Raw genomic sequence first — 11,753 nt, 5'->3', positions numbered from 1 at the left:
ACTGAGGACAAGTCAGTAATTACAAAATAGATGAATAAGCTCAGGCTGCATACCTGATGAACCAATCACAAATCAGTGTGATAAGGCTGTAACAGGGGTAAAACTGCCTCTCTGCCATCCCAGGCTCACTCTCAGTCCATAAGGATATGTTCCAAGTGCTGGTTAGCTTTTGAAACTGTTCCGCTTCCTGAGGAATCCTGTAGAACTAGTTAATGAGATCATTCTTTCCCACTCTTTCATGTATAGGGGAGGAAGGATCAAAAGTATGTTTCTCTCTATACTGAAAACAGAATTCGTCTAGCCCGTGTGACAGTAGACAATGTGCTAGCTTCAAAGGCAATTACTCTGAGCCTCAGTTTACTCATCTGCAGAATGAAGGAATGAGACTAGATGACATCTCAATTCCCTTTCTGCTCCAAATCTTTGATCCTATTGTAATAGTCTTCTCTAAAATGCAATATTCTTTTGTTGGGGTTTCCTTGGGATCTCTGGAGGCAGCCTTCCTTTCAGTTCAGTAATCAGCACAAGTGCAGCCAGGGATTAAAGTCCAAATCCTTTATTGTCTCTTTCCAAGTCTTGTCTCCTTTCCTGGGGCCTGGTTAGCTTTCTTAGAGGTCTATCTCTCTCCTTGATTCCAAAAGCTTAAACTCCTGCTGTTTTCTCTGGCTTCTGAATCTTCCCGACTGAATTCTGGCTCAGGCTCCAAGAGCTTCTAGTACGTTTGTGCTTCTGACCCTGAGAGTTTCTTGCTTATATGCCCCACACTGAGTATACATCAATCATTATATCACTAGGAAACCATTATTTGTTGTAGGAATAAATCAATGCTAAACTAGATTTAACCACTGTCTCCTCAATTCCACTTAGTACCTTGTTTCAGGTTCTGGTCCATAACATCTCCTTGTAGGATTAACTCAATCATACTGAACCATGCTAAATTAGATAACTATTGTCTTTATCAATTACACTGACTTAGCACCTTGTTTCAAGTTTTGGCATATAACATCTCCTGCTTTCTTTTGATTTAGAACATAGTTGGTCATGACCTCCCTGACTTCATAGTCTGGGTATAATAAGTATTTGTGCCCACGGTGGCACAATGTCTTATGATCTCCTCTAAAGGAGCATCTTTGTGTAGTCCCCATATAATTCTTCTGAAAACCCCATTAGCATTTTCCTTAGCCAGTTGTTTTATCATAATTCTTGTAGCTGCATTTTCTCTAGTGGTTCTTGTGACAGCTATCTTCAGACTTTCTACAAAATCCGTAAAGGGTTCATTGGGATCTTGCTCTATTTTTATGAAGGCTTCCCCTCTATCTTTCCATGGAAAGGATCCCCAAGCTTTTGTTGCAGCAACAGCAATTTGTTCTACGCTCCTATGGGATAATTAATCTGTGCTGAATTCTCTGCATACTGACCTTCACCTGCTAGTTCGCCAAAGGTAATCTGTATATTAACTTTAGTTTGCTTATTGCTTATTGGGCTTGTATCCTGCATAATTTACTATACTCCGAAAGCCACAAATTTTGTCCAGATTCTAAACATGTCCTTGCCATGGATTTCCAATCACAAGGGGTTAAGATTTCATAAGCCAAATTCTCTAGTAACATAAAGAATCCTTGATTTTTTCCAAATCAAAAGGAGTGTATCTTCTCCTTTTTTGACCTGAAGAGTCAAGCTCTTCAATCACAGGGTATGCATTTATTAAATCAGATATGTCCTATCCTTCATTTTTTTGCCTTATATAATCTTGTCATAGGCTGCTTCATAGGTGGTGCTGATTGTGTCACTGCCTGTCCCCCTCCTCCTTCTCCCTCCACTCATGAAGGGTTAATTGAAGTAGGTAGGTCAGGGAATGGGGAATGCTCTAATGCTTCCTGCTGTGAAGCACCACACTTAAAATTGTACTTAACTCCATTCTTATCTGATTCTTCATCCTTTTTACCTAGTTTATTTGGATCCTTCCCCTCCTGCTCTTTCTTCTTTTTCCTTATTCTATAACTTAAATAATTTCCTAAAGCCAGTTGTATTAAATTATATGAATAAAGTGTATCTTTGGACACTGAGTCAGATTCATTTTCATTGTAGAATTGACATAGTTGCTCTCCTACTAATTTCCACTCCTCTAGATCCAATTCTTTTTCCTTAGAGAACCAAGGAGATGTTTACTATACAGTTTCTAAAAGTTCAGTGATCTGCTCCCAAATTATAATCAAACCTTGGCTTTTCATAAGTCTGACAATGCTCTTTGCACATTTTCCTTGAATTGGAAAAGAAGGCTGTTTTCTAAACATCTGTTCCATTTTAGCTGAAGTACTACTTTAGCCCTTTAACAAAGTTTCCTTGTCTATTTTTGTCTAATTTCTGGGTAAGGAGACTTTTCCACTGAAATTAGGATCAGAGACTTTCCCACTGAAATCAGGATCGTGTCTGTCCCATGTTTGGATGCCAAAATGTAATATTCTTCTCTAAAATGTAATATTCTTTTGTTGGGGTTTCCTTGGGATCTCTGGAGGCAGCCTTCCTTTCAGTTCAGTAATCACCACAAGTGCAGCCAGGGATTAAAGTCCAAATCCTTTATTGTCTCTTTCCAAGTCTTGTCTCCTTTCCTAGGGCCTGGTTAGCTTTCTTAGAGGTCTATCTCTCTCCTTGGTTCCAAGAGCTTAAGGCTCCTGCCGCTTTCTCTGGCTTCTGAATCTCCCCGACTGAATCCTGGCTGAGGCCCCAAGAGTTTCTAGTGTGTTTGTCCTTCTGGCCCTGAGAGCTTCTTGATTATATGCCCTACACTGAGTATACACCAATCATTATATCACTAGGAAACCATTATTTATTGTAGGAATAAATCAATGCTAAACTAGATTTAACCATTGTCTCCTCAATTCCACTTAGTACCTTGTTTCAAATTCTGGCCTATTAACATCTCCTTGTAGGATTAAATCAATCATACTGAACCATGCTAAATTAGATAACTATTGACTCTATCAATTCCTCTGACTTAGCACCTTGTTTCAAGTTTTGCCCCATAACACCTATAATCAATGCCAAAAGTCTCAAAGAAAAAATACTTTTCTCTATAGCATGCCCCTGGTGAAAAACTGCACACCCCTTTTAAAAATATTTTCCTGCTTAAGGTCACTTTAAAAAAAATAGTATTTTATTTCCCCAAATACATGTAAAAATAGTTTTCAACATTCACCTTTACAAAACTTTCTCATTATCTCTCTTCTTCCTCCCTCCCCTACACAGCAAGCAATCCAATATAGGTTAAACATGCAGTTCCTCTAAACATATTTCCATGTTCATCATGATGTGCAAGAAAAACCACATTAAAAGGGGAAAAACATGATAAAGAAAGAAAAAACCAAGGAAACCAACAACAACAACCAAAAAGAGGTGAAAATACTATGCTTTGATCCATATTCAGTCTCCATAGTTCTCTCTTAGGATGTGGATGGCACTTTCCATCTATTGTATCTATTGGATCTGCCTACTAGAATGACCTCAAATTACCTCGTTGTTGAAAAGAGCCAAGTCTATCACAGCTGATCATCATATAATCTGTGTATAATGTTCTGCTCACTTCATTTAGGATCAGTTCATGTAAGTCTTCTAAAAAAGTCTGGAGGCTTTTCTGAAATCAGCCTGGTGAACTATACTTTTTAAAATTTTTTAAATGAATCTATACTGAGCAGCCAGGAGAGGACAGCAGTTTATAGAGTTTCAATTCCAAGTTTAAAAAAATAAAAAGAAACTGAGATTCAAAGATAAGCTATTTACTCATTGTTTAAATCCAAAGCCATTTCCCCTGGATTCTGTCTCTGGTATTTACAGGGCAGTTCCATTAAGATATCCCACTGATACCTCAAGTACTAACAGCCACAAATTGAGTCCATTCAGCTGCAACCCAGATCCTTTTATTGATTTTCTTATTTCTTTCTCTAGTAGAGCAGTTACTTGCTGCCTGTCTACTCTCTCATTTCTCCCATCTAATTAGTTCATTAGCAGGTACTGTTAGTCTCATCATCTTTTACATCTGTTTCCTCTTCTCAATACATACATACTACTACTACTACTACTACTACTACTACTACTACTACTACTACTACTACCCTATTACAAGTGCTAACTACTACCTGCATGAACCAATTCAATTGACTTCAAATAGGCCGTCCTGGCTCCTGCATTGTCTCCCTCCCTTAATCAGTTCTTCATATTGCTGTCAGACGAATCTTCCTAATTTATTAATCTGGTCATGTCATATCTCTGCTCAAAAGTCTTCAAGGACTCCCTGTTACATTATAAATACAATTCAAACTCCTCTTTCTGACATTTAAGACCTTCTTTCAATCCTATGCCCATCTACATTTCCTACCTTACTTCACGTGATTCCACAATCTTTAGAATCCATTTAAATGGGATTGTTTGAAACTGCCCTCAGAAAGGAAATCCAAAAAATCCTGAAGTTTCACCTTACATCTAAAAAATTGACAAAGATTACAAAAAATAGGCACAAGCAATGTTAGAGTGGCTGTGGAAAGATAGGCATATTAATACACTAGAGATGGATCTATGAATTGGTTCAGTCTTTTTGTAAATGATGGAATGATGCTAAAATATTCACATCTTTGACCTGAAAGTCCTGTTGTTAGCCATATGTTCCCCAAGGAGCTTCAAAACAGAAGGTTGGATTCATAGTAGCACTTTTTATGGTAGCCAAGAATTGGAAACAAAGTAGATGTCTAAACAAATTGTAGCACTTGAATGTATGAGTCTGAGAAAGAGTGTTTGAAGAATTCAGAAAAACATGGGAAGGCTTATATGAACTGATAAAAACCAAAATAAGCACAAACAAGCAAAGAATATACCCAATGGCTACAATGGTATAAATGGCAAAAGCAAAACCAAAACTTAATATTAAATAATTAAAATGACAGAGCTTGTTCTTGAAGATTACAAGATGAGAAAATGAATCTTTCTTTCTTCCTGAGGTGAGGGACTATGGTTATAGAATATTATATATACAAACAGTAGCCATGTTGGCTTGTTTTGTTGATCCATATTCTCCCTTTATTTTATGTTCTTTATCACAAGGAATAGATTGTTAGCTGGGGAGAGCCATTTGGGTATGGCGGTTGGGTAAAAACAAAAGATATAAATAATTAAAATAACAATGCCCCTTTAATGCTTTTTATGTTTTTATGCTCCCTATTCCAAAAACATCTTCCCTTATTCTGTTTACCTGTTAAATTCCTAATTATCATTTTAAAGCTAAATTCAAATGCCCCTTCCTGCAATAAACATTTCCAGATGTCATCCTGTTGGGAATAATCTTCTTCCTTGGAACTTACTTTGCACCTTTCTTGTACTCTTATGTAATATTGTCAATTGTGATTTAAATGTATTGTTCTCATCCCCTCATAAGTATGTGAATTCCATGGAGTTACAGACAGGGTCTCATCCATGTTTCTTACAATATAGGAAATTTGTGGATGTTGATATATAGTAAATTCAATCCCTATACAAGGAAAACTGACTCTATTTCTCTCTGGTTGCCCCAGGTACACTTTCCCTTGTTCTTACTCCCTCCTCTTCCATTTTCCCTCATCCCTCAAAGAGAAGTCACCAGAACTCGCAGTTCTTGTCTTGTTTATTCCTCTCACCTTTCTTTTCGTAAGCAGTCCCACGTGTGAAGGGGCACCATGAGAATCTTGACCTCCAGGTCTGTTCTGTTTGAAGTCTGTCCTGAAATCCTGCCCTGCATAGAGGCAGTCACCTCCACACTGCCAGACACCTTCCCATCTACTTCATCATTAAAGTGGAATGGTCCATCCTGGATCACTTCTGGGGAGAGAAAAGCCAATCCTTAGCTAAACAGAGCACTAAACCTGGTTCTATAGGAAGGGTCCACATGGAACAAGGAAAAAGCCTCTGGGACCCCAACCTTATCTATATTTCCCCAATCACAATAACTTGCATTTCTATAGCACTTTAAGATATACAAAGCGCTTTTTGCACACCCAGGCTGTGAAGTAGAAAATGCAAATATTATTCTCCTTTTCTAGATCTGCTCAAAGCAGATAAGTGACTTATCCCCAGTCAAAAACTTATTAAGTGGAAGAACCAGGGTCCAGACCCAAGTCTCTGGCTGGTTCCATGGCTCTACAGTGCCTCCCCAATTCATCACAACTTCTGCTTGGGATGGCTGGACATTAGTGATACAGAACCACATGGAGCCATGAAGTCAGTCCCAGCAAAAGTGTGTATTCTGGCCAAGTCTGATGGGCCCATTTCCCCTTCATAGTATAAATAAATAGCCTTATCCAGGTCTTCTGGCCCTCTAGCACTGGCCACCCTCTCATTTCCCTAGGGGCTCATACCTGGTACTGGGGAGCTGGGATCCAGAATGTCCTTGAGAGTCAAATTGAGCCAAACATACTGTGGCCTCCAAAACCAGGAGCTTTTGGTCTTCCTCCTGACCAGATAGTAGGGATTGAAGTGGGTGGAGCTCTTGAGGCTTTCCACAGGGATCAGCTCCCCATTTTTGCTCAGCTCTTTGACGATGGTTTTGGCAGCGCACTCAAATGTAGATGGCATGGTTCTTGGGAAGAGCAAGGGAGAAGCATGGGAACAGAAGCTAGTTAAGTCTCTCTGACTCCTCTCTCCTGAAGGGAGGGAATAGTCAGTTTAATGCTTTGCAAGTAAGCCATCAAACAGATGTTAATCAGAAAGCATTTGTCATGCACATACTACTTATCAGGCAATGTGCTAAGTTCTAGTAATACAAAAAAAAAAAAAGATAGCCCTTGTTATATATACTCTCTCTATTATACCACTATTGAGTGGTTTATTGAGGAGAAAGTTCAAAGCAAAATTCTTAATCTTTGTCATGGACACCTTTGGCAGTGTAGGTAGCCCTTTTAGGGTTTTAGGTTCCCTTTTCAGAATAATGTATTTAAATGCAAAAAATAAAATAGCTAAGATCATGAAGGAAACCAAATATAATTGAAAATAAAAATGTAATTTTCCCCCTTTCCAACTTCACTGACTCCCTGAACCCTATCTATAGATGTCAAGTAAAGGACCTTTGGCTTGAAAGTATACTTCAGGGTCAAGTGGAGTTGTTTAAAGAATGGAAAAAACCCGAATATACTTGTAGAGAGCTGGGAAGGAGCCAGCTGATAAAGAGAAAATGAAAATGAGAGCATAAGCAAGGGGCAAGCTCTTGGTGGAGAAAGGAAGGGAGTTGAATTGCACTGGCAAGTAAAACAAATACATGAAATCACAGACTGGGACATCTCTGAGGAATTGAGATTCCTGTACTATAAAGGTTCAGAAGAGAGACTAAAATTTCTTGATCATTGTTCACTTAGGGGACTAAATGAGTGACACACTTAGGGTACTTTAGAACTAGTACAAATCAAAATGTCTGTGACTTAACCTGTCTTTTTTTTATTGTTTTTTTTTTTAACTTTTAACTTTTTATTTCTTGAGATGAAAAATTATTGATGAGACTATTGCAGTACTTCAAAACTTACAGGAATTATTGGATTCCTGGCACATGAACAAATGGACAATAGATTCCTTTTGGACTATTTCTAGGATTTATGGACATGTATAAATTCCTCATGTTGATTCATGTTATTTGTTACATCACTACTAGCCTGTGTTATATTGCTATGTGCTTATGTAATTTATATGATTATGTGTAACATCTCCCATATTGATGGACTTATGTATACCTGTTTCAAGTGAGCCCCTTCAGAAATCCGCTAATCTGATTTGATTTCCCATTTCCTTTGGTGTTTTCATCTCCCTTTCTGAGACATCAGAGAGGGCATGATCACCTCTTTTTATGGTGTTTTCACTCATTTTGTGAGCAGTCAAGGAAGGCATGATCACCTTTTTGGGGGGTTCTCACCTCCTTGAGAAGTCAGGGAGGTCATGACCACCTATGTTCTAAATCAAAAGAAAGCGGGAGATGTTAGGATTCTTACAAGGTACTAAGAAAGTGAAGTTGATAGAAACAATAATTATCTAATTTAGCATGGTTCAGTATGATTGATCTGATCCTACAAGGAGATGTTATGGGCCAGAACTTGAAACATGATATTAAGTGGAATTGAGGAGACAGTGATTTAATCCTACAAAAAATAATGGTTTGGTATATACTCAGGGTACAGCATATAAGCAAGAAGCTCTCAGGGCCAGACACACAAGCCCACACTCAGAAGTGGAGAGAAATTAATTCCATCTTCCACCTTTGTGCTGGCTGGAGGCTGAAGCTGGCAGAGGCAAAGGACTAGCGACAGGAGCTCTTAGAACCAAGGAGAGAGATAGGACTGTAAGAAAGCTAACTGGGCCCAAAAAAGGAAACAAAATTTAAAAGGAAACAATAAAGGATTTGGACTTTAACTCATGGCTGCATTTGGGGTTATTACACTGAACTGAAACAAAGGCTGCCTCCAGAAGCCCCCTAAGAAACCTGCTCCCAGAGAACATTATATTTTAGAGAAGAACATTACAGAAAGTGAAATGAAAGATACCACATAACTTGTAAGTATCTGACATCTGATTTGAACTCAGAACATCCTAATTTCGGGAAATACATTCTCTCTACTGTACCACTTGACTTTTCTTGAGGAGAAAGTTCAAAGCAAAATTCTTAATCTTTGTCATGGACAACTTTGGCAGTCTAGGAAGCCCTTTTAGGGATTTAAATCCCTTTCCAGAATAATGTTTTTAAATGCAAAAAATAAAATAGCTAAGATCATGAAGGAAACCAAATATAATTGAAAATAAAGATGTAATTTTTCCCCTTTCCAATTTCATTGACTCCCTGAATCCTAACTATAGATATCAAGTACAGAACCTTTGGCTTGAAAGTATACTTCAGGGTCAAGTGGAGTTGTTTAAAGGATGGAAAAGGCCTGAATATACTTGCTTTAGAGTTGAGAAGGAGGCAGCTGATAAGGAGAAAATGAAAATGAGAGGGTAAGCAAAGGGCAAGCTTTTGGTGGAGAAAGGAAGGGAATTGAATTGCCCTGGCAAGTAAAAGAAATACATGAAGTCAGAGACTGGGACAAATCCTTGAGGAATTGAGATTCCTGTACTATAAAGGTTCAGAAGAGAGACTGAAATTTCTGGATCATTGCCCACTTAGGAGACTAAATGAGTGACACACCTAGGGGACTTTAGAACTAGTACAAATCAAAATGCCTTTACCTTAACCTGTCTTTTTTTTTTTTAATTTTTTTAAAACTTTTAACTTTTTATTTTTCATTTTTTTTTCTAACCTGAGTCTTATAGCAATACATTTTAGTAAAGGGAGGTTTCATTTTGGACTCTGTTTTAGGGGCCTAATTCCTAAATATTGCAATCTCTAGGCTAGCAGACTGGGCTCAGGCAGCAGGGCCTCCTTGTTTGTTACTGCCTGGGAGGTGCAAGCAGAGCAATTCTGGCTGTCCCCAAGAGACAAGTTTTGAGGAAGAGGCCATGGTTAACTTTACCACCACCTTCTTCCTGTTTTGGGGAAAGGGAATCCAGCCATACTGCTAGTAAAAAGTAACGCGGCTGGAGAAGGAACAGAACATGATGTAATGTTAGGAAACTGTTCCTTAAAATCCTAAGGTCAAGGTCAGATTTGGGGAGCCTCCTAAGCCTGCCTGACTTCTCTCAGAATAGACTGTGCTAGGGAATCCCACCTGCACACCTATCCGGCTTTCCCTCCTCTCTCAGCACATCTAAGAAGAGGAACCAGAAGGAATGGGGAAACAAGAGGTCAGCCCCTGACTCTGCTCATTTAAAAAAAATAATTATTTAATTCAAGTATTAAAATTATTTTCAAAATACATACATAGTTAATTTTCAACATTCACCTTTACAAAATCTTGTGTTCTAAATTTTTCCCTCTCTTCCGCCTCTCCCCCTCTTCCTCCCCCCCCCCCCCCAAGACAGAAAGTCATCCAATTTATGTTAAAAATGTGTAATTCTTCTATACATATTTTCTGGCTCACTTTTTATTGCTCCAGGAGGATTGTGCTGGTTACAATACCAAGCTGATTCTTCCCCGGGTTTTTTCCCTAAAGTGCAAACTTTCCATGCAAACCCCATGCCCCTTCCCCTTTGCTTCTGTCCCAGCTTACCTCGGCAATCTTTGTCTGTGTGTATGGCCGTGTGAGGATGAGGTGGAGCAGGCGTTTCCCCCAACTTCTGGAATGAACTTTGTTTCAGAGAGCTGCTCAATCAAAACTGAAAGCGTTCGGCTTTTGCCCTCATCACTCCTTTTATTCTTACCCCATTTCCAGGAAAGGAGGAAATCAGACTGTAAATGTGAGAGCTGCTGTTTTCTGGCTTTGGTCCATCCCTCCCAGCCTGACTTCGAGTTTTTGGGAAAGTCCAGGGCAGTCAAGTGGAGGGCAGTCAAACCAACCACTCCCAACACTGTGTCTCCTCCCTTTCTTCTTGTTTCTCCTCCCTCACTCTTCCCCAATGACTCCTACATTTGGCCAAATAGGGAAATGGCAAGGAGAGAGAATCTGTCACTCATTGCTTATTTCTTGAACACCTGCTGCACATAAAGGCTTGTGCTAGGTACCCTGTGCTCTGAGAAATAGAGGTGAGGCACTCCCTGCAGATGGTATGAACAGAAGCACATGTGGTTAAACTGAGGCTTTCCAGTCTTGTCAGCAACTGATTCAAAGTTGAATTTCCTCCTGCTGTTATTTCATTCTGCTTCCTCTGGAGCCTAGCCAGCCTAAACTGCCTCCTGTCCTCCAAAGAAAGCCTTATGTTCTTCCCTAAAGAGGGTAACAAGCACTAATTTGGTGCCTAGGAAACCACTGTTTGATGTGGAATCCTACGCCAGATTCTGGGGAAGATATGGAAAGCCTGCCTTCTCCTTGTGGTGTGGTGGAGAAGGTAGAAATCCAGGTTGTGGGCTATAATGCTCAGAGTTCCACAAGAAGGATGAAATAAAGGACAAGGTGAGGCCTGCAACCAGGGGAAGATTGATATCTAGATAAACAAACTGAGAAAACAATATTGGAGTTGGATTTTAAATATGAGTTCAGGGGTAAGTAGGTGGCAAAGGGATAGAACACCAGCCTTGAAGTCAGGAGGACCTGAGTTCAAATCTGTCTTCCTAGCTGTGTGACCTTGGGCAAGTCATTTAACCCCAATTACCTCAGAAAAAAATGAAAATGAATGTGCCACACAAAACTGAAAAGAGGATACTGGAAGCAGAGAGAAGGCATAGAAGCAGAACAGGGTCTTGTGTCTTAGAAAGTTGTGGGAAGAAGAGGGAGAGTTTGTCAAAGAATGTATCACAATCAGAGAATCTTAGAGTTGGCAGGAACCTCACATCTATTGCAGCTAGGAGTCCCTTTACATCATGACTTGCTTGTTTCTTTAGCTTGGATAATCTCCCGGGTTAATTGTTCTCACATCCCCTCTAACTCTGAGATAATGTGAGTTTTTCCTTTTCAAAGTTTTTCTTGCAATAAGAGTCAGTCCAAACGCCTTTGTTACACATAGCAGTATGGGTGACAAGTATTGGTATTCAGACTTCAGGCTAAAGGGAAGGTCAAATGGGCATTAGTTCTCAGGTCATCTGTAGAATTAGCCTTTTCTGAGTCCAGTGAACTTTTCATATCTTTTCCAGCCCAGGCATATACTCCATCTATTCCTCATGTTCTCTAGGAGCTCCTTTTTACTCTCTCCTCTCTTAGATGATGGTTCCTTGCCAGACTCTGCCA

At 39.4% G+C, this 11,753-nt stretch overlaps 2 protein-coding genes across 3 annotated transcripts in view; one reads left to right on the top strand and one right to left on the bottom strand.

The window, feature by feature from the left end:
- LOC127544537 (gasdermin-D-like) overlaps nt 1–10,437 on the bottom strand; it is a 28,345-nt gene extending 17,908 nt beyond the window's left edge. The window contains exons 1-3 of one of the 2 annotated variants that reach the window (XM_051971216.1): nt 10,143–10,437; nt 6,378–6,662; nt 5,661–5,841 (exon numbers count right to left, since the gene is read on the bottom strand). In XM_051971216.1, the coding sequence (XP_051827176.1) occupies nt 5,661–5,841; nt 6,378–6,594 (398 nt within the window). In that variant the 5' untranslated portion in view covers nt 6,595–6,662; nt 10,143–10,437. The remainder of the gene's footprint in view (nt 1–5,660; nt 5,842–6,377; nt 6,663–10,142) is intronic. The other variant, XM_051971217.1, reaches the window with a different exon arrangement.
- The window catches only part of MROH6 (maestro heat like repeat family member 6), a 76,667-nt gene that overhangs the window by 36,031 nt on the left and 28,883 nt on the right, over nt 1–11,753 (top strand). The gene's annotated exons all lie outside the window — the stretch shown is intronic.

The sequence above is a fragment of the Antechinus flavipes genome, chromosome 1 (genome assembly GCF_016432865.1).
Source record: "Antechinus flavipes isolate AdamAnt ecotype Samford, QLD, Australia chromosome 1, AdamAnt_v2, whole genome shotgun sequence".
NCBI lineage: Eukaryota > Metazoa > Chordata > Mammalia > Dasyuromorphia > Dasyuridae > Antechinus > Antechinus flavipes.
The sequence above is the reverse complement of the archived record's forward strand: the minus strand, read 5'-3'. Positions and strand labels throughout refer to the sequence as shown.